Here is a 26316-nt window from a genome sequence, read left to right on the forward strand (position 1 = left end):
GTGACTCTTTACATTTCAAGTGAAAATCCCATCATTGGCTTAATTCAAGTAAAATACATTTAATTCATTAATTTCATGCTAGCTAGACTAATAAAACATTATAAAATGAAATGGATTTAAAATAAAAAGAAGCCCAAGAGACTTACCTTTAGTAGACTAGGCAAGAGTCCACTATTTTCATCACTATTGGGCCTCCATGGGTTTGGGCCCTAACTTCTTTCTTCTCTCCAGAAATAAGTGTGCTTCATGAGGTTCAAACTTGAGACCACCAACAAACACACCAAGGCCCTTACCATTACACACAAGCCTTTCTTTTTTTTTATTTTCTTCTTTCTTTCTTTTTTCTTGTCCTTGCCTATTATATTTTTTTTCTTTTTTTTTCTACTTCTCTCTCCTTTTTTTCCACTCCCTTTTTTTTCCTCTCTCACTTTCTTTAAACAGCACCATTTTGGTGTCATTTCTTACTTAACCTTAATTATTTAAACTTTTTTTTCTCTCCCCACCCTTATTTCCTTCAACTTTTTTTTTCTCTATTTGTCATTTTCTCCCTCTTTTTCTAAAAAAAATCCGGTCACCCTCTCCAAAAATCGACCAATGGCCATTGTCATCGTCGTTGTCACCGATTGTTTACTGTTACTGGCCATTGTTGGAAAATTTATCAAAATTCAACAAAAATCACTTTCTTCACCCTCTTTCCTTTGATCATAATACTTTTCCCAAAAGCTCAACTCACTTTTCTAGAGTTACAAAATCCCAAACCTAAAAAGAGTAGAAAAAATAACTTTCAAAATAGCAATACATTTTTTTTTCTTGTGTTTTGCTTTTTTTTTTCTTCCTTTGTGGTGATAGGTTGCTTTAAAAAAAAGGTATTGTTTTAGGGTTGCATGGTTATTTAGGTTTTCAATAGTTCTTTCTGGGTTTGAGTTGTCAAAGGAAAACAAAATTTAGGTGTTTGATTTTTTTTGTTGACCGTATATTTGGCTTGAAAGATTTCTTTTGTTGGTTGTGGATCCCTTTTCATCCTCATGTCTTTGTGATTTTTGATGGTTCTCATGGAACCTATTCCTCGATTTTCTAGGACTTATGAAAGAAGGTGATCAAGTGCTTCTAAGCTAAGGTGGGTTGAAAAGCAACCACAAGTGGCTCTAGGCAACCAAGGCAGTAACCGCCTAGCTAACTACCATAGCAATCTATCAAGGGGCTACCACAACTTTTTTTTCTTTGTTGTTTTTTTCTTTTTCTTCTTTTTTTCTTTTTTGCTATTATGATTTTGTGGGCTTAATAGGCTTTGGGCTTTAAAAGCCTAGAGCTCTATTATGGAATAGGACCTAAAGTGTCTTTGGACTCCAATCTTAAAATGACCCAATTCAATTAGACCCACACCCTACTTGACCCAAAGTTTAATAAATAAATGTGAATAAATGAAACAAAATAAAATAAAATAAAAAATAAAAAAGAATATCTTAAATTGACTTAGACAAAATGAGGTGTTTACAATTGTCCATCTTTGCGTGTTTTTTGAGAATCAGGGATTGTGCGAAGATACATAGACAACAATTTTGTTTGAAAAGGCAATTTAAGGCCACCAAGACTTGTCTTATCTCATAACAAGCTCGATTCTTTATTTTTTGACTAAAGGATTTTGGAAAATGTTACCCATTATGGTTTTGAAAGTGGTACTTGGAGGTTTTAAAAATAAACCTAGAGGTTTTGAAGAGATACTCAGAGGTTTTAAAGATATTCTCATAAGTTTTTCATATTGTACTTGGAGATTTTTGATAATATACCTAAAGGTTTTATGAAGAAAAGTTTTGCTCCTAATCTTTAAATGAGGCTACATAACTTAAAAGTATTTTTGAAGGTGATTTCTAGGTGGTTTTCAAAATGATTACCTAAAGGATTTGATAATTGTTGCTTGGAGGTCTTAAAGATGTACCCGAAGTTTATCAAAATAATTACTTAGAGGATTTAATGGTGATTACCTAGAGGTTTTAATAAGGTAACCAAAGGTTTTGCGAAAAGAGGTTTTGCTCTTTATATTTAAATGAGACTATAAAACTTAAAAGAAGTCGTGATGCTAATTACTTGGAGGTTTTCAAAATTGCTACTCGGAAGATATGATGATGGTTACTCGAAGGTTTTGAAAATTGTACTCGAAGGATTTGAAAATTGTTCCCAGAGGATATCAAGATTATACTTGAAATATTTAGAAATCTTACTTAGAAGATTTCAAGATTATACTCAAAGGATTTGAAATTGTTATTTGAAGGATTTCAGGATTATACTCGAAGGATTTAAAATTATCACTTAGAGGATTTGAAATTATCACCCAAAGGTTTTCAAAATAGAGAAAATGGATTGAGTTTTTGGGAAAAGTATTTCGATCAAAGGAAAGAGGGTGAAAAGAGTGATTTTTGTTAAATTTTAGAGAATTTTTTTTACATCAGCAAGCTGTTGTCAATTATCGACAATAGCAGTAACAACAATAGCCATTGTTTAGTATCTGAGAAGGTGGTTGGATTTCTTTTAGAGAAAAGGGGAGAGAAATACGCTTATAGAGAAAAAGTGAGGTAGAAAAATGAGGAGAGTGAATGAAGATGAAGCTTTTATAATTAGGGTTTTGATGTGAAGCGTTCCAAAATGGCACCATCTTAAGTTATTTTAAAATAAACAAAAAAAGAAAAAAATAAAGAGAAAAGAAAAGAAAGAAGGAAATAAAAAAAAATAGAGTTGTAGGAAAATAAAAAATAAAAAATAAAAAAGAAAAAAAAAAGGGAAAAAGAAAAATAGAAAAGGGAAACACGATGGGAAAGTTGCAGTTGACTTGTTGGGAGGTTCGGAGATTAACTCCCAACAAGCACATTCAATTTTTGGAAAAAAAAAAAAAAGGAAGAAAAGAGAAAGCTACAGCCCATTGAGTGACTTGTGGGAACAACTTACTAAAGAAAGGGAAGAGGAGTCCATAAGGAAGGCTCATTATGCAATCCAAAAAGGAAGCCCACCACGCGACCCGTGAAAAAAACCCAACTCACAGCTCATTTGGTGGTCCATCCTGTGGTCTAACAGATCAAGTGGCCCAATAAAAGAAAACAATGAAGGTCTAGGCCTATAAAGGCCCAATAGTGATAAAAATTGTTTTTTTTTTTGCTTAGTCTACTAAAAATGAGTCTCTTCAACTTCTTTTTATTTTAAGTCCATTTCATTTTATAATGTTGCGTTGCATTAGTGTCATTAGTATGAAATGAATTAAATATATTTTACTTGAATTCAATTGATGATGGAATTTTTATCCAAGATGTAAGAAGTCGTAATCTAGGGTTAATTTTTTAGGTGAGGGATATGATTTAAACGCCACTAATATGATGAGAAGGTTTTAATCGTAAATCTCAATATTTTAATCCAAATATATGTTTCTTTAAAATATTGATAAAAAGTATATTAATAAAATTAATAATAATAATAATAATAATAATAATATGGTATCAAGGACAATTTATATCAAAATTTATTGCATGTCACCATCATGTTATTTATTTGTCATTGCATTCATTTAGATATATTTTGTACATGAGTTAAGGCCCGATGATGGGACTTTTCGAGAAGCTTGCATAGGCAAGTTTGCTTGGAAAATTCCTAAGTGAAAGAATATTTTAAGTCCCATCAATATGATAGGAGAGCTCGAAGAATGTTCTTTATAAACAATCTTTACTTATATTAGGGTTTGCATTACATGAAAATGTTTTTACTCGTAAATGATTATCTTGATGATGGATTAGCTTGATAAGCTTGCGAAAGCGAGTTTTCACAAGTAACTTCGTAGGTAAGAAAGTATATATCCTTAGGTCCCACCAGTATAACGGTGAATACAAGAAATATTCTTAATAAAAGGTTTTCATTTAATATTATCAAGATTTATGCCATGCATTCCATAATTGCATCATGTGCACCCATAAAATCGAATAGCGGACTTTAGGTCACGAATAAAATAAAAAATAGAATAATAAACAATGATTAAGGAAATACAAGAATAAAATTAAAAATAAAAGTCAAAATAGAATAACATATGATTAAATGGCATTGTTCGTGAAACGGCCGTTGCGAGGGTACTAACCATTTTTCATACGTAACTGTACTCCCAAACCTAAATTTAAAATTCACAAATTAAGTTTTTGTGTTTTAGACAATCTTAAAATCAACTTAAGACCTCGTCAAATAGAATGAATCTAATAAGTGACCAAGCATACCTTATAAAAAAAATATTGGTGGTGACTCCATTTCAAATAAAGGCGGACGGGTTCCATACCTGCACATTGCAACGAAAACAACAAAATTGAAATAGCACCTAACATCCAAATAGGATAGTTGTTTTATTCTTTTGTACTGGATGCAGTACAAGTTTGATTGTAAAGTTGACAGTAATATGTAATTTCAATGTAAATGTGTCTACATGAATAGTCTAATAATCGGATCCTAGAAATCAGAAATGGAGAGTACAATGATATCAATTGATATGAAGATAATAATCATGATGATTAAAACCTAAGGAATCTATTTAGTTACATTAAATTCAAGGGGTGATTGTAAATAAGAAAAGTAAATGTAAATAACTTAAATTAGAACATAAAAACATGTAATAAGAACATCTCTTAGACATAACAATTAACACAAGCAGATAGACACTGGAACTATGATACATAAAGTTGTTTTTTCTAAGGGGAAAAAAGTAGTGGGGTTGTTATCCCTAAATGGGAGTAGCGAACCAAGTTCCACGTGCTCTGGTGGGTGCATCAGGTCCTTATCAACTGTTGCCTTTGCACTGTTTCCAAGCTAACCTCACGATTTGGACTCTCTGCTTGCACCTTTTCTCCATTCTTCAGCATCACTTCTGGCATTGCGATTGTTGTTGATGATGTTGTTGCAAACCCTTGGGAATGAGATGCCTTGGTAAGCATATCAATCCTCTTGTCAATATCTTTCAGGTTTTGCTCAAGCAACCACTCGAGGTCATTCAAATCCATCATGTTCAAATTCTCCAGCCCTTGTTCAGCTAGGCATTGGAACATGACTTGTGTGATCTCCTTCTCGCGATTGTCCCTGCACTGTCTCTTGAGTTGTTGGTTTGCTTTTGCGATCCTTTGCCTAAGGAAATTCTCTTGGCTGATCATCTTCTGACTTTGATCCATCTTAGGCATTTTCTTAAACTCTGAGAGCACGCGTTGGGCTCCTGCAGAGGATGGCCAAACCTCAGGTTGAGCGTTATAAGGACTGTAGATAATCACACAAGCTTCTATCCCACAAAGGGTACTTAGTTCGCTCGCCTTCTTCAACAAACCCTTCGTTCTTTTCCTGAAGGCAGCTTTCCTTGCAGAATCATTGATGATGTAGGCAAGCTGCACCTTTTTTCTAGTCATGGTTGCCTGGAAAGCAAAGAATTGGAATTGAAAGCTCTCTATGCACTTGTTACCCAAAAAGCCTATGTTATATATAAAGATGAAGGGATTCCATTGTTATTGTTGCAAGATTCTAGTGGTGTTGGTCTTTGCTGGACATATTAATGGTGACTTAAAAGGAAAGGAAAAGCTATCAAGGCACCTCTTGAATTTCATCAAAATTCAATTAGATGAGTTGGTTGGGACTGGACTGGCTTCTTTAACATAAGATATGATGATTCTTGTTTCCATAATAGGATCAAGCATTGAATCATAACCATCTCTTGTTGGAGAATGCGTTTGGTCTTATTTATTCATTCATTCACATATGATTTTTTGATTATTTATTACTAATTTTGGTAATTACAGATAACACATTTAAGGTTGATAATTAGGAAAGCACAAGAAAATCTATAATGTCAATCCCATAGTGCAAAAAGATGTTGTTTAGACAGCAATTGTACATACCAAACAAATGTTTAATTGTTCCTTACTAGCCTTATGTGTGTTTAATTTGATTTTTTGTATTTTAATTTTATTTATGTGTGTGTGCACGTGATGAATAGAAAATTTTGATCTCATAAGTCAATTCTAGAATGTAACTAGTATCAAAGAGTTAAACTAGAGATCCATTATTAGTTTAAACAAGATTGGTTAGTTCCGTCTAACTTAGCAGCATCATTTGTTGCACGTTTGAGGGGAAAGTTAAATTATTAATGTATGTTACAAGAATTAATTCATAGGTAATACCTTTTCACTTTATTTTCTTTTTACCCTTATTTAAATAAATTTTTAATTTTAATTTTAAAATGTAAAAAGGAAATTTGAAATGTAAAAAAAGTAAGAAAAAGAGAAACCCAAGTATAATATATAAAGAAAAACATTGGATATACATATATAGTACATAGCATATACATTACCATGTTATAATATTTGCAAATTAATTAGTGTAATATATTAAGGAATATGAGGTGGATCTTTTTTTGGTTTAAATGGTAAGTGCATCTTGTTAGTATATTTTCAAAATGAAAGGTTATATCTTTTCACGTGAAAAATTGTGATTATTGAAAATACAATTCGATTAAAAGGTTATATCTTTTCATATAAGAAATTGTCTATTGATAAAGTGATTATTGAAAAGACACTTTGATTTAAAAGTTATATCTATCATATGAAAAGTTATCTTTTCATTTGTAACTATTGAAAAAACAACATTGTCCAAAGATTATGTCTTGTAATACTTTTTACTTGTTAGGTTTTTCATTACTTTTATCCAGTTTAGGTTATAATTTGAAGAACTTGTGTTTAAGACAAAAAGGTGTTTTAAGGAAAAAATTGTTTCCTTAAAGAATAGACACTTGTAAGTTTATATAAAAACTTATTGATCACAACTTTAGACACAATTCAAACAAGACAAAAACAAAAAAATAGAGTAAAAGAAGTGTTATGAATTGAATGAAATTTTTTTTTTAAAAAGGACACTTTGATGAGCAAAGGGAAATTTGACTAGGTTAGACTACCAGCAATAGGAAAGAAAAACTGGTAAGGTAGATTTTATGACTAATGGGTTAGCAAAAATAAAAGTATCTTACACTAAAGATTTTTCTATATTTTGTAATACTTATTACTTGTCAGATTTTTCATTACTTTTATCCAGTTTTAGTTATAATTTGAAAAACTTATATCTCAACATTTTAATAAATTTCATTATCTTTCCAAAAAGAAAAACGATTACTAACTAACTCTATGTCTATAAAATACATATGGTTATCTTCTATACTAATTATTTTCTTTTGGGATAAAAAAATTTCTTATTCATAATTCACTAACTGCTTGGATTCAATACATATTGAAAATTAAAATAATTTATATTTAACTAATTATTTTCTTTTTGGACCAAAAAATTTCTTATCCATAATTCACTAACTGCTAGCATTCAACACATGTCAGTACAACCTTTTTTTATATATAATTGGGGAGGAGATTAGAATCTTGCTTTTAAGATAAAAGATTATGTATCAACTAATGAACAAAATGCTCGCGTGTCAGTACAACTTTTTCTTTTACTGTTTTCTTCACTAAATATATAACCCACTCTTCAACCTTTAGACATGACATTATTAATGTTTAGTTTACTTCTACTCTTCAACTTTACGCTGAATAATCAAAGGTGGCTCTTAATTTTCAGTTTCTTATGCATTTTGATTCATTGTTGATTTTGTTCGTATCTAGAAAACCAATCCTTAATCATGAAATTTTTAACTTAGTTATTTACATAATTTCCAATTTCATATATTCTATTGCAATGCACTGTTATGAGCCCAAGGCGTTGACTTCGTGAGTTGGAAGATGAGAATCAAGCTGCTGTGTATCCTTCTCTTATCATCGTACATGCATTGCATAGCCTCTTCTTTCTTTCCCTTGCCCGGCATAGAATGACGAATGTTTGTCTTTTTCAATTATCGAATTTTAATATATATATATATATATATATATATATACGCACAAAAATACGACTATGGCCGATCCCTCTGATCTTAGGTCACGTTCTGGTTTATGCTACCTTTTGCTTTTATTTTGTCTGTTGTGAATAAAGAGTGCTCTTATGTATCCTTGACGTTGAATGAAGTCCATGGCTCTTCCCTATCATATTGATTGATTGATTGATCGATATGATTTCGGGAAACTTAATGCGATATGGAACCAGCTTAATTTTGCACCGTTAATAGCCAGAGAGATATTATTTGGATAATTGTTGCCTGTGTTTGTATGTACATGTAACGTTATGTTATCTGCAGATGTGACTGTTTTGGATACTAGTGGCTGGCTATACTGTTAGACAAGTGAAGCGGAAGGGAGCATTTTGAAGAAATTTCGGGTTTCGGCTCTGCATTTTCCAACGTGAAATCAAGGAACAGTTTGAAGACACAAGTAGAACTCTACTAGTTACTTGTCAATAGTCGTGAAATCAGAAGGCTTCCAAGTCACCAGGAATTGTTGACAAATGGCTGCCTTTGATTCGTTAATAAAGCATTCTTAATAGGTAAAGCGATTGGGCAAGTAAAGGGGAGGTGCTTTGGCACGCAATCGGCACAAGACTGCTCGACAGGTTCAGGGGAGCTGGTCTACTGCATATATCTTAGCAGGCTTTTCTTTGGGTAATACAAATGCTTCAATTAGCCAAGAAAATAAATTTTTAAGGAAGAAAGAATGGGGCATGGTGGAGACGGTCGGTTGGGGTTGATGGAGATGGGGGAAGGTAAAGCCAAAATTATTTGAAAGCACGAATAAAGAGGCTTTAGGTTGGCTACTTTCCTTTTCTTTTGTTTTGTGGTTTCTTTTAGAAAGATAAGCATTCAAAGAAACACCAATTTTAATTGAGGAACTTAGCCAATTCTATCATGAAAAACCTAATTACTTGAATTAGGGCCACACTGAATTGAATTTAGGTTAAATCACTAGGAAAGTGTCAACTAAATTGGTTTAATTAGTCTTGTATAATATGTTAACTTATATATTTTAATCATAGATAGTCTTTTAATTTGAAATTGAATTGTTTAATAAGGATTGGGGTAGGGACTAGCAAGAAAAAGATTGAAGAAGCGAAATAATGGTTTCACATCACATTGATAAAAGTCATTAACTCCATAAATAATTAGATGAATAATAAACAATCCACATATTATCTATGGACTACATCATCATTCCTTTGGAGACATACAACTATCACAACGTGACAATCTCCATTTATGATCATAATCATGAAATCAAACAGCTTTACATCAACTTCACAAGCAAAATATTGAAATAAAAACAGTAAGAATGGCACAACCGACACACATCGAAGCAAGAATCCTACACCCAATCACCACCTTACACCTCTTCATTGCGTCTCCACCTGTAAATTACAACGGTAACAATGACTTAATTGGGTGATTAAAGAGTGACAAGAAACTAGCATAGTCAATTTTAAGAATAGGAAGCATTCTGGATTATCCTAAAGCAAAATGGTTCGCTTGGGTGGATAGCAATTGCAATTAAAGTTTGCAAGGCCACTTTTAATGAAAGTCATATCAAATGGGACCATGCATGATGCATACTCTTCACCTTACTTTTTGTCCCCTTCCATGAATGGGGCTCATGGCTATGCTATGCACATCAGGACATATAGATATGTTGAATATCATAAATGTAAACTTTATTTTTGCATTTTTGTATCAATGTGGAAGAGGGGAAAAACTTTTGATCCGCTTATTACTAACTTAAGAGAAAAGAAAACAAGACAAGGAAAACTTTCGATTTAAGCAAATGGTTAGATTAATTTACAAATAATTAAATTGCAAACTACTAATAACTAAACCACAGGGTGCCATCATTTTTTTTCCTCCCTTGCCTTTCTTGATTAGTGATACCATCTTCAGGATGGGAGAATATAAAAGAGGGAGGGCAGAGGTTGCTTACAGTTGCAGAAGATGGAATTGGATCACTTCTTGGTGATGGCATAGACAGCATAAATGATACCAGGGATGTAGCCAAAGAGGGTCAGTACAAGACAGATCCAAAACTCCACCTGCATGCATCATCGAACAAAATCTTCCCAAGATTAATTACTTTCTACTTATATATAAGCTTTATTGACAGTAAAAGGAAGAAAAACATAAGAGATGATGTTGGTATTATCACCTCGCAACCATACTTGAGGAAGACTCCAAGAGGAGGCAAGATTATGGCTAAGAGGATATCTACACAGGTAGCTGTGCTATCATCTGCCATGTTTCTTGTTGCTCTTAGAACCCTTTCTTTCAAATAACTAAAACAATTGAAATCGCCAAGAAAAGAAATTCAAGAGTAAGGGTTTCTAACTTCCAATAGCACGCACAATTCAGGAGGACCAAGAGCTGACAAGAAGATAACTACTCGGCCTTGGGTGTGAGAGAGATATGGGAGATGGTGGTACTGATATATAGACCCCCAAGAATCCACGTGTCAGTTAAGGCAGACAGTTGATTAGTTGATACGTTGATGATTCATGATTGTTCCTTCTTTAACGTTGTAAAGTTAAAATGATTGATTTCTTCGATTGGGTTTATGGCTTTATGCTGAATCCTTGTGCTCCGGAATCCTACAGCTCACTCCATTAATAACGCATGTGCCTGCTTTTCATTGGATTGCACCACAACACGTCTCCACGTGGCATTCAGAGAGGTGTGACAGAATCCGACGGCTCGGAGGTTGCGGCATAAACCTTGAACAGTGGCTGTAAGGGAGTCTCGTCATCTGGGATTGATCCACGCATGTGAAATAAACCGCCCTGGACCCTCCTTGCGTGTGAGGCTTATCTTAACCCACAAGTCAAAAACATTACATAATCGTCGCTGCCCCTTGGAAAAAGAAAATGTGTTAACCGTCCTCTCTCGCTCGTGGCCACGTCCCAGCCATCCCTACACCCACGTGTGCCAGACTGGATATGCTCATGTCAAGATATCGTTCCATCTCACCGTGTAATGCAAGTATGATCTAAATCACCTTTGTGTCAGTTTACACCAATTATACGAAGTCGTCCTTTTAGAAGCTTTATGATTTGCAGCTGGGTAGAATATCTTTTGACTCTTCACCTCCGAGCGGAATCCAAAATTGCTAAGATCTATAGATCCTTTCTTCCATCAACACTTTGCTCAACTACGGCTACCGTATAATAAATTTTTTTATATAGTCAAATTTTTAAATGAGTTTGAGTAATCATTGAATAGTGATATAATAATAGGGTTTTGATTTGAGTAATTAGATATTTATAAAGATTATAATAATTTTTTTTACATAATCAAATTTTTAAAGAAATTTAGATAATTAGCTATTAGTGAGATGGTAATAAGATTTAAATTTAAACAGTAAATTTTAAAAATATTTAGATAATTGAAGAGTTCGAGTGTCATATTTATTAATTAAGTTTGAATTTGAGATCGAATACCTCAAAATTAAACAGTACTTACCTGTTCACATCTTTAGCTATGAGAGCTATATATGGAGCCATTGCATTATTGTCCTTGATACAAATAAGAGGGGAAACATTTCTTGTAAGTTAAATGTGATTTATGTTGAATTACACTTTATTGATAAAAATAATAAAATATTTTATTTTTAAAACTTTGTTTGAATAGTAGACATATTGAATTTAAAATACAACTAATAGACTTATAGCAAATTAAGAGACTAGTGCTTTTATTTTGTAACCTAAAAATTAGAACAGTAATATATAAAAATTGAAACTTGATGTAGTATTAGACTATTAGGATGTAGGAATAGATAATAGTGTTAGATTAGATTTGGGACTAGGAGGAATAAACAAGGAGCAGAGTAAAGTGGTCCTCTACGGTGTAGCAGGCTGACATGCACAACTGAGCCCTGCCTGCCCGCTTTTCGAGAAGTCCGAGCCTCCAGTGCCACTGAAACCCAACTACATGCATGTATGGTCACTCAATCAAGGAAAGCAAGTGTCTCTCTCCCGAGTCCGACAACATCATCTGCTCTGCCGAACTGTGTGTCAATATGCCACTAGTTGGGCCAACCGCTTTGCTTTGTGCATCATGATTGAATTGTGAACAAGGGTTGGGCTTACGAGTGGCAAGAATTATGAGATGAGACCAATGCCCTTCCTTCAAAAATGTCAAACAGGTGGCACAGCAGCACCATCTCTGCTGACATCCAAGTTGTTTCCCAGTCACACTGTCACCCATCTGAACAACCTCCTAAACACCACCGCCCAAACCAAAAGCCTCAGACATGCAGCTCAAATCCACTCCCAATTCGTCACAAATAGTTTCCTTTCCGTCCCTTTTCTCTTCAACAACCTTCTCAGCGTGTATGCCAAGTGTGGCCACATTTCTCACTCCCTACTCCTATTCTCAACTGCCCATCGAGTACCCAAGGGCGTAGTCTCCTGGACCACTCTCATCTCCCATCTTTCCCGTTTCAACACACCCTTTGAGGCCTTAACGTTGTTTAACCACATGAGGAGCAATGGTGTATACCCCAACCACTACACCTTCTCCGCTGTTTTGCCCGCCTGCGCGAGTACCACCATCCTTCTTCATGGCCAACAGATGCATTGCTTGATTTCCAAACACGGGTATGATACTGATGTGTTTGTCGGCAGCGCCTTGGCGGATATGTACACAAAGTGCCATAATATGGGCCTTGCCGAGAAGGTGTTTGTTGCTTTGCCTGAAAGAAACCTTGTTTCTTGGAATTCGATGATCGTTGGCTGCTTGTTGAACAGTTTGCATGACAAGGCACTTTTGCTGTTTAGGGAGGTTATAAGGGAGGATTTTGTTAGTCCTGATCAAGTGAGTTTTTCGAGCGTGTTAAGTGCTTCCGCCAATATGGGGGCTTTGGAATTTGGGAAGCAAATCCATGGGATGATCGTTAAGCACGGCTTACTCGCTTTGTCCTATGTGAAGAATTCGCTTATGGACATGTACTTCAAATGCAGCTTGTTTGATGAGGGTGCTTTGTTGTTCAATACTGTAGGCGCTAGAGACGTTATTACCTGGAACGTCATGTCAATGGGGTGTGTCTACAATGAAAACTTTGAAGAAGCTTGCAATTATTTTTGGGTCATGAGAAGGGCAGGTATATCGCCAGATGAGGCATCATGCTCTACAGCCCTTCATGCTTCTGCCCATCTTGCTGCACTAGGTCAAGGGACTTTGATCCATAATCAGATTATAAAAACAGGGTTTTCAAAGAATACATGCATTGCTAGTTCGTTGATTACAATGTATGCAAAATGTGGGAGCTTGGATGATGCTCGTCGTGTGTTTGAAGAAATCAAGAATCGTAATGTGGTTTGTTGGACAGCGATGATTGCTGCTTGCCAACAACATGGGAATGGAAACCAAGTAATTGACTTGTTTGAAAAAATGCTTGCAGATGGCTTAAAACCTGATTATATCACTTTTGTTTGTGTCTTATCAGCTTGTAGTCATACAGGACGTGTTGAAGAGGGGTATGCTTACTTCAATTCTATGGAAAAGGTGCATGGTATAAGCCCTGGTCATGAACACTATGCCTGCATGGTTGACTTACTGGGTCGTGCAGGTCAGCTAGATGAAGCTAAGAAGTTTATAGCACAAATGCGGATCAAACCTGACTCATCCGTTTGGGGAGCTTTGCTTGGTGGTTGTGCAAATTATGGCAATCTTGAATTGGGAATTGAAGTTGCAGGGAGACTTTTTGAGTTGGAACCTAATAATCCAGGTAACTATGTGCTCCTTTCCAACATGTATGCACATAAAGGAAAACTGAGGGAAGCCGATCAAGTTAGAAGATTGATGGGTATCAATAGGGTAAGAAAGGAACCTGGATGTAGTTGGATTGATGTCAAAAATAAGACCTTTGTGTTTACAGTGCATGATAAATCACATTCTAGGATGGATGAAATTTATGAGATGTTGAAAAAAGTGGAGGAGTTAGTGAAGGATAAAGGATATGTGCCTCAAAAACAGTATGCTGTTAATAGTGCTGACGTGGATAAAGAACAGAGCTTGTGGTATCATAGTGAGAAAATAGCTTTTGCATTTGGGTTGCTAGCACTCCCTGCTGGTGCTCCAATTAGGATAAAGAAAAATTTAAGGACTTGTGGTGATTGTCATATGGTTATGAAGTTTGCTTCAGAAGTTTTCAAGAGAGAGATTATTTTAAGGGATATCAATCGGTTTCACCATTTCAGGAATGGTTTGTGTTCCTGCAGCGACTATTGGTGATTGTTCTTGAGTAAGTTTTGTAGTTAGAAACATGGCATTGTTTAGGGTATTGAAGAGATTTTTGTGTCTTCTTTCCCTCTCTTTTTGCAGGGTATTGCCATGCAACTCCTTGGAATGAAATTAAACTTTTTTCGGGTTAGTTAATGAAATTTTTTGTCCCCTTCATAAGCTGTCTACAATGATGCATATGATGGAAACCTGTACAAACTACAAACATAATATAGTGAACCATCCTTTAACCATTTGTGCTATTTGCCTATCGCTGCTAGCTCCTAAAGTTAGGAAAATGCACCATGCAGCAACCTCATTCCAAATTTTAGAATCTTGTCAAGCTCTCTATTAGCTTCCGTTTTGTTTTTGTCTTTTCATCAGTCCTAAAAGAAAAGAAGTAACCCTTGATTACCCTATGCAAAACTTTGTGTTATTTATATGAGCCGCTCCGTTCTCAAATGTTGTAGCATGATCCTATATTTGCTCGAAAGGAAAGACACACACCCTATATTTCTCTTCACTTTCCTCATATGAGAGTCGCCTGAAAATGAGCAATTAAGAAGTGAGGGCAAAATGAAGTCAAGGACAGCCGGTGTTCAACTTGCCTTGAGTTGGACCTGTCTTAAATCTTGTTACCCGGATGTATTGGCTTAGATAAGTGCGTTCAGCAGGTTTTTCATTTCAGTTTTTTTAGATCAATTCATATACTTAGCAGCTTCTCTCACTGTCTCTGTCCAATTAGAGGAAAACAGTTTTCAAGAGGAGAATCATTTACAGATCTTAGCATGACTATGTTTTACTTTTGGGAACTTATATATCTAATGTTGGTCGATCGAGCTACAGTTGACCCCAACTACTTCAGTCTGAACTTCCCCTTTTGCCAAGTTCTAACTTACAGAGAATCCACCACCTGTAGAAACCAAGACCACGCCCACCTAACAATCAGAAGAAGCAGCACGCAAGAGAAAAAGCTCTGAACTAACCTCATGATCATATATGCATCAATACCATGCTTGGATACATATAGATTCAAAAAGAAAGAAAGAAACATACAGGATAATAGAATTCCAGATCATGTACAAACCAATATCATAGATGGATGATGGGAGGCATGTACTTTGCAGCAACAGATCAGAGAACTTGAGGAGAGGGAGGAAAAGTAGGAAACGGATGGGATGGGTGGAGTAGGGAAGACAAACATCTCTTTCTTTCTTTGTTTCTTTTAACAGAAACATTGAAAAAATCTTTCCAGTGTTTATCTTCCCCCTCCACCCACCCCATGTGCTTCCCAAAATCCGAACTCCATCTCCATGCTCTCTCCACTTTCACATCCACCAAGCGGCCACCACGCATCTTATCTTGATTACACAAACCTATATAGTGTGACAAAGTGTAAACCCTAAAGCACCTTTAGCTTATTGGTCCACGAAGGGAGAACCCATGTGATATTGCCCATTCATTTCTTGGTTTTCGTACCAGAATAAATAATTGGGCTTGATTGACAGTATTAGCCCAAAAGGGCAATATAGATTTTGGGCCTAAACGAAGCCGAAAAGGAGGATTTTCCTTTTTCCTATGTCTATGGTGATAAAGGAGAGTGGTTCAGCACTTTTGTTATAGCTGAAGAACCAGCTTCACTTGGTCTGTTTCGCTCTGGGTCCTGATGGCTGCATATTCTACTCTTTGTTGCATTTTTCTTGCTAGAAAAAACGAAAAAAGACTTACTAATACTATGTTGTAATCTTATGACAGATCAAGTTATATGGTCATGTCTGCAGATATCAAGTTGCATACCTGCCAAGTAAAATTGCCCTAGAGTGGGGAAGAAGTGCCTATTAACGGCAAACGTGTATCAGATTATACGCTTACCTACTACTAGATATGATTAATTAATTTGTCCCTGCCATCAAAAAAGAAGAAGAAAACGGATTTGTCCTTGACCTCTGCTGTAACATCATGCCATATCAAGTTGCATCTAGCTAGCTACAGCATATCCATCCGATAGCTGTTCAAGGATTAAGATTTGTCCTTGCTCAGAACACAAGAGGATAATCTCATATAAAATCCGGAATAGTTAACTACTACTATATACTATTGATTGGATATTGACACATACAGCTGCTATTATAAGTGATGATTTTGAGAAAGAAAATCCAAAAACATGGTCTTTATGCTGAAGTTTCACCAAATAAAAATGTACCTGGGTCGGGAAAAAAGTACACATAGCATTAGCAACAAGAAGAACATGACAGCAACAGAGCCAAATTACTGTACCACCTGCCTTGGCGGGGCTGATGCTCTAGTTTTTAATCTGGCAGGGTATGGGCAAACCTGCCGAGAGAACCACCGCATGCATTAACTCCTCATTTTGACCCATAAAAGTATAAACGTCTGTGCATTATATCTGCAGAAACCCATTCCTAAATCTCGATATTTCTTTAATTCCAACTTCATTTCTGTGGGCTCCCGTATCAATATCGTTAAGCTTGGCCTGAAGCATTCTTTACTTTTGCGCGTGCTTCTTGATATTCTTAATTTACTCACTTGACTTTGAACATTATTGTTGTTGTTGTTGTTGTTATTATCACTGCTTTTAATATTTCTATATCATCCTGATTCCTGAGCGACAAAACATCATGGGCAAACCTGATATAATTCAATGAGGTGGTCCCTTCACAGGCTTGAAAAACGCTATATTTTAGTCACATACAAACACAAACAAACACGCTATAGCACTAATAAATGATACTAGCATCTTCTTACTAAACATATAGACTACTACTGTAATTAATAAACAGCAAAACACAGGCTCTGAATGGCAGTTTTTAGCATTGCAGAAACTCTAAATACTGATATCAGCGGTTATATAGCAAATACTCATTTCAGGGTTGCACAAATTGAGGAGAAAAGATAAAAACAGGCTGTTTGGTGTTTTTGTCACGAGATCATTATCCTCTCTCCCAAAAACTAATCTGATAAGATGAGCAGTGCGACAGGCTTAAAATCTCGACACTTGAAATTTTGATCACCTTGGCTCTATGCACCTGCTAGCTCTTCTTGCCAAGCCAATGTAAGATTCACAGCGTCGAAATATATCTGTGCATGTTGCAATAGTAAGGTCATTGGTCTGGTCATGTGCAAGATTGCAGGGCGGCAGGGAGCCAGTGACAGTGGGCTGCACAAGTTGTTAGAACATGCGATGTGAGAGAGAGAGCATGATTCCAACATACGTGGGTGCAATATAAAGATGAGGCAGGCTCCGCAGCCATTCTGACATTAAAATATATTATCTTTATCATCCTATGAAGGGTCATATTCTTTTATTTAAATGATCCGTTGATCTTCCCACAACTTTGTATCAGAAGCTCTGATGTTTCTTTTACAACTTACCTCAAAAATATTTTTCTGTCTCTGATGAATGTACTTGCGGTTTCCAGGTTATGCCCACCTACATGCTTAGGCAAAATTATTTTCTAATTTGTTTTGTCCCAAGGCTTCATTAATTCCAATAGAATCACATGGTAAATTATTATTTTAGCTTCTTATCTACCATGGATTAATTATATCAGTGGCATTATTATTTTAATGGAAACATGATGCTATCATTTACAGCCAAAGAAGAATACTATTTTTTTTGTCTCAAAAAAAGAGGCATTCTAAGTGCAACAGTAGTTGGGTATACAGATTTGGTCCAAGGAGCCTAATTAAGGACAAATTTAGCTAGAATTTTTCAAAGGATACCTAATGTCATGAAACACAAAAAACTAGCAAATTACGTATGCACTTTAGTACTAGCTAGGCCAGAGCCATTCTGATATTATGATACCATGCTATGCTAACATGCAAAAGCTGAGATTGATTGTTTGATGTAGAGGCATGTGATGTACACGGAAGACTAAAGATGCAGGCAAAAGAATAAGTCATGGTTACCTTACAATACATAAGGATGACGTCCATGGACACAGGACAAAGGGTCACGTGAAATGAATATGAACACGTGAATTCCACACTCCTTTCTGTGAACATGATTTAAGGTCAATCTGAGCCTTTGAGGCCCTTAAGATTTATCTTCCCCAGAGCAAGAACCAGAGCCCAGGCAGACAGTAACAAAGTAAAAATAAAAAGCAGTCAACCACGTAATCCTTTTCCAGTTCCCTTCACTGAAAACAACGGTACCTGCAACTGTGCATGCACCTGGGGCTGGGAGGCTGAGAGAGCCAAGGGAGAAAGATGCCCCAAGAAACTGGGGGTCCACTTGGATAGTGCCGTATCCCTTACTGGGTCGGCGAGGGTCCACGTGGACATTGCCCCATTCTCCTTCCCCGGCCACTGGGGTCCACCAGCATCCTGCAAATCCCAATCTTCTCCCCCTCGGTGAACTGCACATGAAAAGCTTTAATAATGCAATGGCACTGTTGATTATTAGCATGATATTGATGGCAAACCCCCCAGTTCTAAGTTCAACAAAGTCTCAACTCAACAACAAAAGCACATAATAATATATATCCCTTCCTTTTAAGCATATCTAATCTAACATATCCAATCTAATCTAAAAACTATTCCTTCCTTTGATGAAAGGCAGACAGACATGAAACACCCAATAGCCACCAAATCTATCTCTGTTTGGTGCACTAATTGATACTAGTAGTATTTTTCTTACTATCTACTAAGCCTCAGATTCTTAATTAATCTAATCACTCTGCTAACTCTTTCTTTTCTTAATACATTTCTGCCTTAGCGGGTCCCATTGGCCATTTCTAAGAATATGAAGTCAAATATTTTGGTGTCCACTGGCTTAGCTTCCAATGAAATGCATTCAAGTAAATGACAACTTCAACCTCAATTGTCATGTTATGTTATATCATCATTCATCAGGACAACCAGGATATTTCGGTTACCTTGATCAAGGGGAGGCGGAATTGGAAGCTGCGATGATCTCTTTGGAAAGTAACCATGCCTTTCGATTGAGTTGGTTTATTTGAACATACTCCCTTTGGACTTTGTGAAAATCTGTGATATGATAAAAGTTTTAACTAAAACTCTAAAATAGCCATTTCACTGACTAGTTAATTATTTTCATCCACAATCGAATTTGAATTAGTTGATGGAAAAAGAAAGGAAAACAGTGACAGAATGGACCACTAGTTTGCAGAGTTAATGTCTCTCATCCTCGTCGAGGGTGTTAAAGTCTCTCCAAGAATGAAGGGGAAGAAGATTTTTAAAAACCCCATCACAAGCAAAGTCAATAACTTTACTAATCCCTTCCTCAAACCTTGATTAATTGTAAAAACAGAAAAAAGGGAGACAAACATCCTCAAGACATATTGTAATGGTCTAGAGTCTAGATATGATGGTGTTGTTTTCCATTATGAAAACAAACAGAAAGGCCCACAACCACCCAATTACATTGGATAATATATACTAGTATAATATAGCAAAGGATAATATCAAAGTATCCAAATACAAGGAAGAGGACACAGCATCTGTTCTTGATCATTTCAAGTGGCAAAAAACTTTGATTATCAAAGTAAAGTTTTGAGTGATAATGCTGTAAACTTTTAACTACTCCGAAAGTGTGTCGGGCAACCGTTGGATTAGAATCGAAGGAGTCGTGGTGAGTTGACATAGCAAACTATAGAGGAAGGCCCTACTTTGGAAAAAGAAGGAAAAAAAAAGGGGGGCTAAGATTATTACTAATTACAAGGTGAAAACTGTAAATTTTAAAAAAAGAAAAGAAAAGAAAAGTTACTAGTACTATGCTAGGAGTGGTATCCTGTAGCTGAAAGGCGTTTAGCTTAGGTTGGCTTTAGTTGAGGAGTGAGTTAATGGTGACTGACTGGTTGTCTGTATCTCTGTCTTGGCCTGGTCCCCTGCAACTGTGCAAGCCTTACGCCGTCTTCTGCGTCCACTTGGTTTTTGGCTTTTTCACTCTCTTGAAAACTTGGGTTCTCTTTGCTCGAGCTTTAACGATTGTGCTTTTGAAAATCTTTTATTTAAACCAAATTGGTCAGTTTTAATGCATTTGGATTAGCGTCGTTTGAATGCTTCGAGGAACTCTGTTTTCCTCAACAATTTTTCTTCTTTATCGTGATGCATTTTTCTGAATCTCTAGCCTGATCACTGGGTTCGTCTGAAATTTCATCTCTTCTTCAAGTAACAGGATTTTTGAGGACTTCCTCTTATTTGGAGCCATGATCCCTGATTTTCTGGGTAGTTTTTGATCTAATGATGATTGGAAAAGTGGAAAAGATTGAATTTTTTAAGTAAAGGAGCTTAATTTATTTTGGAGGTTTTTCTTCACTTTGGCCTTTGGGAGCCATTAAAATTTGGTTTGACTGATTCTTTATCTTTAAATTCAATGTAAACTTTTTTATTCCATTACTTACTGATAAGGAGGAAGATTTTATTCTGTAAATTATAGTTACTGAAATAGCGGTTTTCGTCCTTTTCTTTTTCCCATTATTTTTCGCCTTAAAAGTGTAGTAGGTTGTCTTGTAGTGGTTTTTTTGGTCAGGCGTATTTGTCTTGAATCCTTGATGGCTACATTCATGTATGTTTCTTTGGATTCTTTGAACCATGCATGAAGAGTTAAGAATAGTGATGGGAGGTACTAGCAATGGCTAAGTGCTTGAAGTTGGGTTATTTCTGAGTAAGCAAAACGCTGTTTCAGCCCTTCATCATGCCTTTGTCTGAGCTATATCGAATGGCTAGGGGGAAGCTTGATTCATCTCAAGACAAGAACCCTTCATGTTCAACTGATCTGTCTTTTGTGTAAGTTCAGTTTTACTCTAGTTCCTCAATCACTTCAAACATTAAATTTCTTTTGTTCATGGAATTGTATCATATGAAATCTTTCTAATTTGGTTGTCTCCCCTTCTCTCTATGTGTTTGAATGCAGACCTGAGAATGACTTTGTTGAGCTTGTATTGGAAAATGGTCAAATTTTGATGCAAGGTCAGGCAAGTAAAGCTAGAAGGATTCCTGCTTGTAACAGCTTACCATCTCATTGTTTACCATCGCACACACCTAAGACCAGAGATAAAGATACAGGGAATGGGGGAACTAATACAAAAATGGGAAAGTTTGGGACGATTGACTCTGTATTGAGTGAAATCCCAATGTCGGTGCCTTCTGCTGAAATGAGTTTGAATCAAGATGATGAAGTGGTGCCTTGGTTAAACTATCCAGTGGATCAATCTCTACAGAGTGAATATTCCGATTTCTTGCCTGAATTATCTGGGGTCGCTGTAAATGAGACTTCTACTCATAGTAACTTTGCATCATTTGATAGAAGAAGCCAATCCATTAGAGATTCCTGCACTGTTTCTCTAAATAATGGTGCGGTTTTTGAACAAGGAAATCCATCAAAGGTTCCTACACCAGCAGATGGAGAAGCTAGGCCTAGAAGTGGTACCAGTCAATTATCCACGCTGCCATCACAGTTATGTCAAACGTCATCTCCATTTTTAAGATCAAGAATTTTGGAGAATATTGGTAACAGCCTGGGTCATACCTCCACCCACCATGCCATTGGTGGAGATTCAATTGGAGTTCAAGCATCAGATGGTGGTTTGCCTGGCATTAAGATGCAGAAACAAGATCAAGTAGCGCCTTGCAATAACACAGTCTTGATGAATTTTTCCCATTTTTCACGTCCTGCTGCTCTTGTTAAAGCTAGTCTTCAGAACATAAGTGCTATAGCTAGCATTGAAAGGATTGGAAGCAAGGAAAAGGGGTCTGCTGCCAGTATTAGTGACCCTGCTGATACCACGTTCATTGATTCAAGTATTGATTTACAGAAGGAAAAGTTTTCACAGTGCCAACCTACGATAGTGCTGATGAAGACTGATAGAAAAGAATCCAAAGCTAAGTCTCTAGATGAACCAGTTACTGCTGAACCAATTGATGCCATCTGTGAAGAAAATGCCCCCAAGAATGTTAAAAACCCTAGTCAAGTTACTGGTGAAAGTGCTTCTAAAGGACTGCCAGATGGTGATAAGACTGTAGAGCCTGTGCTTGCTGCTTCTTCTGTTTGCTCTGGAAATAGTGTAGAGAGAGCTTCTGATGATCCAGTATATAATTTGAAGAGAAAAAGTCGTGATAATGAGGAGTCAGAATGTCCTAGTGAAGTAAGCTCTATATCATTTTTTTTTGTTTTGTGTTCTGTCCTGCTTTGCTTTTAATTTATCTTTCCTTTAACCAATAAGCTAAGTAACCAACTTATGTGCAGGATGCTGAGGAAGAATCTGTAGGTGTGAAAAAAGCAGTTCCTGCTCGAGGAGGTTCGGGGTCCAAGAGAAGCAGAGCAGCAGAAGTGCATAATTTATCTGAACGGGTGAGTAAGCACATTTGATAAATTTGTTAATTTGTAATTTGTCTTCCATATGGCTGTTTCTGAATTATAAGATCTGGACTGATACTCAACTGGACTTCCACAAACAGAGGCGAAGGGATAGGATTAATGAGAAGATGCGTGCTTTACAGGAGCTCATACCAAACTGCAATAAGGTTGGCAACTCATTGGGTCTTTGGTTGCTATGTTTTGTTATCTTTTTAACCAAATTAAGGCATTTTGCTTAGACACAGATTGATTATGGAAATAGAATGAGCTCAGGCATATCATTGTGTATTTTATTTTTAGTTCAAAACAGATAGCTTATTCGTATTTCTTATCTTTGATGTTTACTGCAGCTTTTGTTAATTTCATTAGACATTGGTTAAATGGATTTGTGATTGAAACCAAAAACAGACCAACAAAGACCTGATGGCCTTTGTATTTTAAATACTGTTGACTTTTACATTTTGACATTACAAGGTGGACAAAGCTTCGATGCTTGATGAGGCAATTGAATATCTTAAGACACTTCAACTACAGGTGCAGGTAAGATCTCTCTTATTTCTCCCAAATCAACTCTTCTGTTTGGTGTATATTTGGTTTTTGATTTTTGAAAGGTAACTGAATAAGTTCAATTTATCAACTACCAACCTTATGCAGATTATGTCCATGGGAGCTGGCTTGTATATGCCACCAATGATGTTACCAACTGGAATGCAACACATGCATGCAGCTCATATGGCGCATTTTTCACCCATGGGTGTTGGACTGGGAATGGGTATGGGTTTTGGGATGCCATTGCCTGACATGAATGCTGGATCTTCTGCTCGACCTATGGTTCAGGTGCCTCCAATCCATGGAGCACCTTTTTCAGGCCCTGGCCCCACTGCTCTCCAAGGGATGGCAGGATCTAACCTCCAGCTATTCGGGCTTCCAGGTCAAGGACTTCCCATGTCAATGCCGCATACACCATTGATTCCTATTTCTGGTGGGCATCTCATGAAACCGGCCATGGGATTGAGTGCCTGTGGACTGGTAGGTCCTATGGATAATATGGGTTCAGCTACAGCTTCTAGTTCAAAGGATCCAGTGCAGAATATCAATTCACAAGTGGCACAGAATACTAATGTCAATAGCTCAATGAATCAGACACCTAGTCAGGTAAGGAGATTTTTTTCCCTGTAAGTCACATTTTGAAAAAAGAAAGAATATTTTTAGTATATTCTGAAGTGGGACTTAATTGCTGAGGCTGTATTTCTCCCAGAGGCAAATGACAAATTAGCTATTTCACATGGTATAGAAGCATACCCTTGATGACTATTTATTTTGATGCTGAATTATTGCCAAGTCAAGCAGACAAGTTCATTATAAAGCTGTGGACTGTTTCTTGTCGGGGTTAGATTAGAGAAATCCTTTTTCTTTTCATCAATGAAGAAGTTTTTCGCTTCTAATATAGCAGAATAAGTTGTAATATACACATACAAACACACAGACACTTTTATGTATTGTACATTTGGCTTTATTCTACATACGCAGACAAGGATGACAGAAAAAGGGTGTTAGATTCTATTAACTTCCTGTAAATTAACTAGTCACCTATCTGAATATTTTGCTGTATGTTTTGATGGATTTGCCTCCTGCCATTACCCTGGCTCAATCTAATCAAATCTAATATTGTTTGTGATGCCAGTGTCCAACAACAAATCAAAGTTTTGAACAGCCAGCTGCAGTGCAAGAGAATGGTCAAGCATCAGAAATTACTGGTAGTGTACCTTTTAGATCAGCCGATGGAAATGAAAAAGTACCTGATAGGTCAGATACTTTTAACTTTATATCGAGATCTGCATCATTAAATTTTGGTTCGAAGAAGTGTGAACTTAATATTTTCTTTTAAATGCAGGTCATAATTGGTAGCTATTATGGTCCTTTTGATTGGAGGAGAGGAATCCATTTTGCTTCCGATGGATACCGAAGCTTTTTTTCCCTGATGAGGTTGTACCTCAATGACGGTCAGCTGAATACTAATTTCAGGATAATACAGTTACAATTTGCACAGATTTTGGTATGTTGAGGAGACTTGAAATCTTTTCTTGCATATGTACATTCATTTATATGATCCATGCAAATAATGCAATGTTGTCTAAGAGATAAATACCTAATAGTATGTATTCAAATCGTTGTACACCTCTGGGTAACTAATTCTTTGAATTGATGAAATGATAATTATCTTCTGTTACATATATGGTACTCTCTCTCTCTCTCTCTCTCTCTCTCTCTATACATATTTTAGTCGAGTTATAGTGTGGTGTAATCATCCAGTATCATATTTGTCAGCTTAAAGTCATAAACCTTATGTTGTTTTGTTCTTGATTGGCTTAAAACCATAAACTTGACAGTCTTCTTTACTTTTAATTTTGTTTGGCAACTGCCTTACATCATCTCATGTGAAGTAGACAATTACGTCAGGAATATATTCATTTTCATCTAGTTCTCTGGACCAATAATGCTAATGAAACTTTACATGCTAGTGTGAAAACAGTGGACAGATTAATGGATCCATCTTCACGGATGTGGCCGAAAGGCTGAGAAGGATTATGTTAAAACTCAATCCATCTTTAAATAGCTTCATGCAGGGCATTTTCAGCTGTCTCTAAATGATTGCGGATGGTATGAACGCATTGCATTCCATTGCTGAAAAGCTCATAATTGGAGTATGCACGGTCATCATTTGTGGACAAAGTTATATCTCCAAGCATTATAATTACCTTTGCAATCTGTCATGGAATTCCTCCTGCCTGTTTCCATCAGCATGACCCCAATATCCTTGCTGTCATAAAAATTTCTTTATCCTAATAGTCATTGTTCTATTATGCTGAAAGAATGAAGGTACTTCCTCCTTGCGTTGATACCTAGCCTGTGGGTGCAACTTGCTTTTTGGAAGTGATATTCCAGCAGTAATTAGCTTTTAGGATTCGTTGTAGTGCTGCTGTGAGCATGGATATACTTGACTTGATAAGCACAAAGATGATGATACTCATAATGATTGCTAGGAAATTTCCATTTTACGGATAAAAGGATACTCAATTTGATAGTCCGCTTGGAAAATTCAACCATCACATATAAAGAATGCCACGCTTTCAGATAGGTTTCCCTTCATCGGCTTTGGACCCCTTTGTTGTGTTGGCTTGTTAGTTTTCTATTCGATCTCTTGCGCATTCAGTGCAGCACTTTGACCAAAATTCATCATCTTTTACTCCAATCGTTTGTTTTATCAGTTGTCTTTTTCCAACTGAATTATTTGTTTGGTCTATTAAACCAACAGACAATAAATGGCAGAAAGGAAGGAAACTTTGTGCAACTGAAAACGTTTCTTCTTCTTATTAGCATGAAGCATGAAGCATGAAGCATGAAGCATGAAGCATGAAGAAATAGTAATGTAATACATACAGCTAAATGAAGTTATACATAACAAAGAAGAAAAGCTTTTCCTCGGGTTTCAGAACTTGGAGCGCAGCATGTTTGTGCTGTGGTATCATGAGGCTAGTGAACTTTTCTAGACTGATAAATCACAAAAGCGGCGGAAGACACAGCATCTGTCTACACCCCTTTATTTGGCTTTAAATGCAGCACTGACTAATTGGTTTTATGCGTTTGAATGCTTTTGCGCCAGCTTTGTGGACGCAATGATTGTTAAGACTACGCTCAGTCACGAGACATGATCTGCTTTGGTCACCATTATCAGGGGAAGGCATGGCCTAATGTTCAAGTCACAGTCCAATCCTTAAAGAGGCTCCTCATT

At 36.3% G+C, this 26316-nt stretch overlaps 3 protein-coding genes and 1 pseudogene across 3 annotated transcripts; 2 read left to right on the top strand and 2 right to left on the bottom strand.

Annotated features, from left to right (window-relative positions):
* Nucleotides 1-4642: 4642 nt before the first annotated feature.
* Nucleotides 4643-5799, bottom strand: LOC18600642 (agamous-like MADS-box protein AGL80). Its single transcript, XM_007031211.3, has one exon. It carries the CDS (start codon nucleotides 5409-5411, stop codon nucleotides 4788-4790), a length of 624 nt encoding a protein of 207 aa, XP_007031273.3. The 5' UTR covers nucleotides 5412-5799; the 3' UTR covers nucleotides 4643-4787.
* A 3256-nt stretch (nucleotides 5800-9055) lies between these two features.
* Nucleotides 9056-10360, bottom strand: LOC18600643 (hydrophobic protein RCI2B). The gene is made up of 3 exons (XM_018122381.2): nucleotides 10113-10360; nucleotides 9891-9999; nucleotides 9056-9327 (listed from the first exon to the last, which is right to left on the bottom strand). Exons 1-2 carry the CDS (start codon nucleotides 10200-10202, stop codon nucleotides 9913-9915), a joined length of 177 nt encoding a protein of 58 aa, XP_017977870.1. The 5' UTR covers nucleotides 10203-10360; the 3' UTR covers nucleotides 9056-9327; nucleotides 9891-9912.
* A 1390-nt stretch (nucleotides 10361-11750) lies between these two features.
* LOC18600644 (putative pentatricopeptide repeat-containing protein At5g52630 pseudogene) lies at nucleotides 11751-14958 on the top strand (annotated as a pseudogene).
* Nucleotides 14959-19945: 4987 nt separating this feature from the next.
* Nucleotides 19946-24753, top strand: PIF3 (phytochrome interacting factor 3). Its single transcript, XM_007031216.3, has 8 exons — nucleotides 19946-20953; nucleotides 21081-22311; nucleotides 22413-22517; nucleotides 22625-22690; nucleotides 22998-23063; nucleotides 23178-23678; nucleotides 24208-24329; nucleotides 24418-24753. Exons 1-8 carry the CDS (start codon nucleotides 20862-20864, stop codon nucleotides 24422-24424), a joined length of 2190 nt encoding a protein of 729 aa, XP_007031278.3. The 5' UTR covers nucleotides 19946-20861; the 3' UTR covers nucleotides 24425-24753.
* The last annotated feature ends 1563 nt before the right edge of the window (nucleotides 24754-26316 follow it).

The sequence above is a fragment of the Theobroma cacao genome, chromosome 5 (genome assembly GCF_053813885.1).
Source record: "Theobroma cacao isolate CCN51 chromosome 5, ASM5381388v1, whole genome shotgun sequence".
NCBI lineage: Eukaryota > Viridiplantae > Streptophyta > Magnoliopsida > Malvales > Malvaceae > Theobroma > Theobroma cacao.

Bases quoted from the DNA above. Each gene is read 5' to 3' on its own strand.
- LOC18600642 (XM_007031211.3), bottom strand. From the start codon at position 5,411: ATGACTAGAAAAAAGGTGCAGCTTGCCTACATCATCAATGATTCTGCA.
- LOC18600643 (XM_018122381.2), bottom strand. From the start codon at position 10,202: ATGGCAGATGATAGCACAGCTACCTGTGTAGATATCCTCTTAGCCATA. The intron at 10,000-10,112 runs GTGATAATACCA...TGATGCATGCAG, and splicing joins TCCTCAAGTATGGTTGCGAG to GTGGAGTTTTGGATCTGTCT.
- PIF3 (XM_007031216.3), top strand. From the start codon at position 20,862: ATGCCTTTGTCTGAGCTATATCGAATGGCTAGGGGGAAGCTTGATTCA. The intron at 20,954-21,080 runs GTAAGTTCAGTT...GTTTGAATGCAG, and splicing joins TCAACTGATCTGTCTTTTGT to ACCTGAGAATGACTTTGTTG. The intron at 22,691-22,997 runs GTTGGCAACTCA...TGACATTACAAG, and splicing joins TCATACCAAACTGCAATAAG to GTGGACAAAGCTTCGATGCT.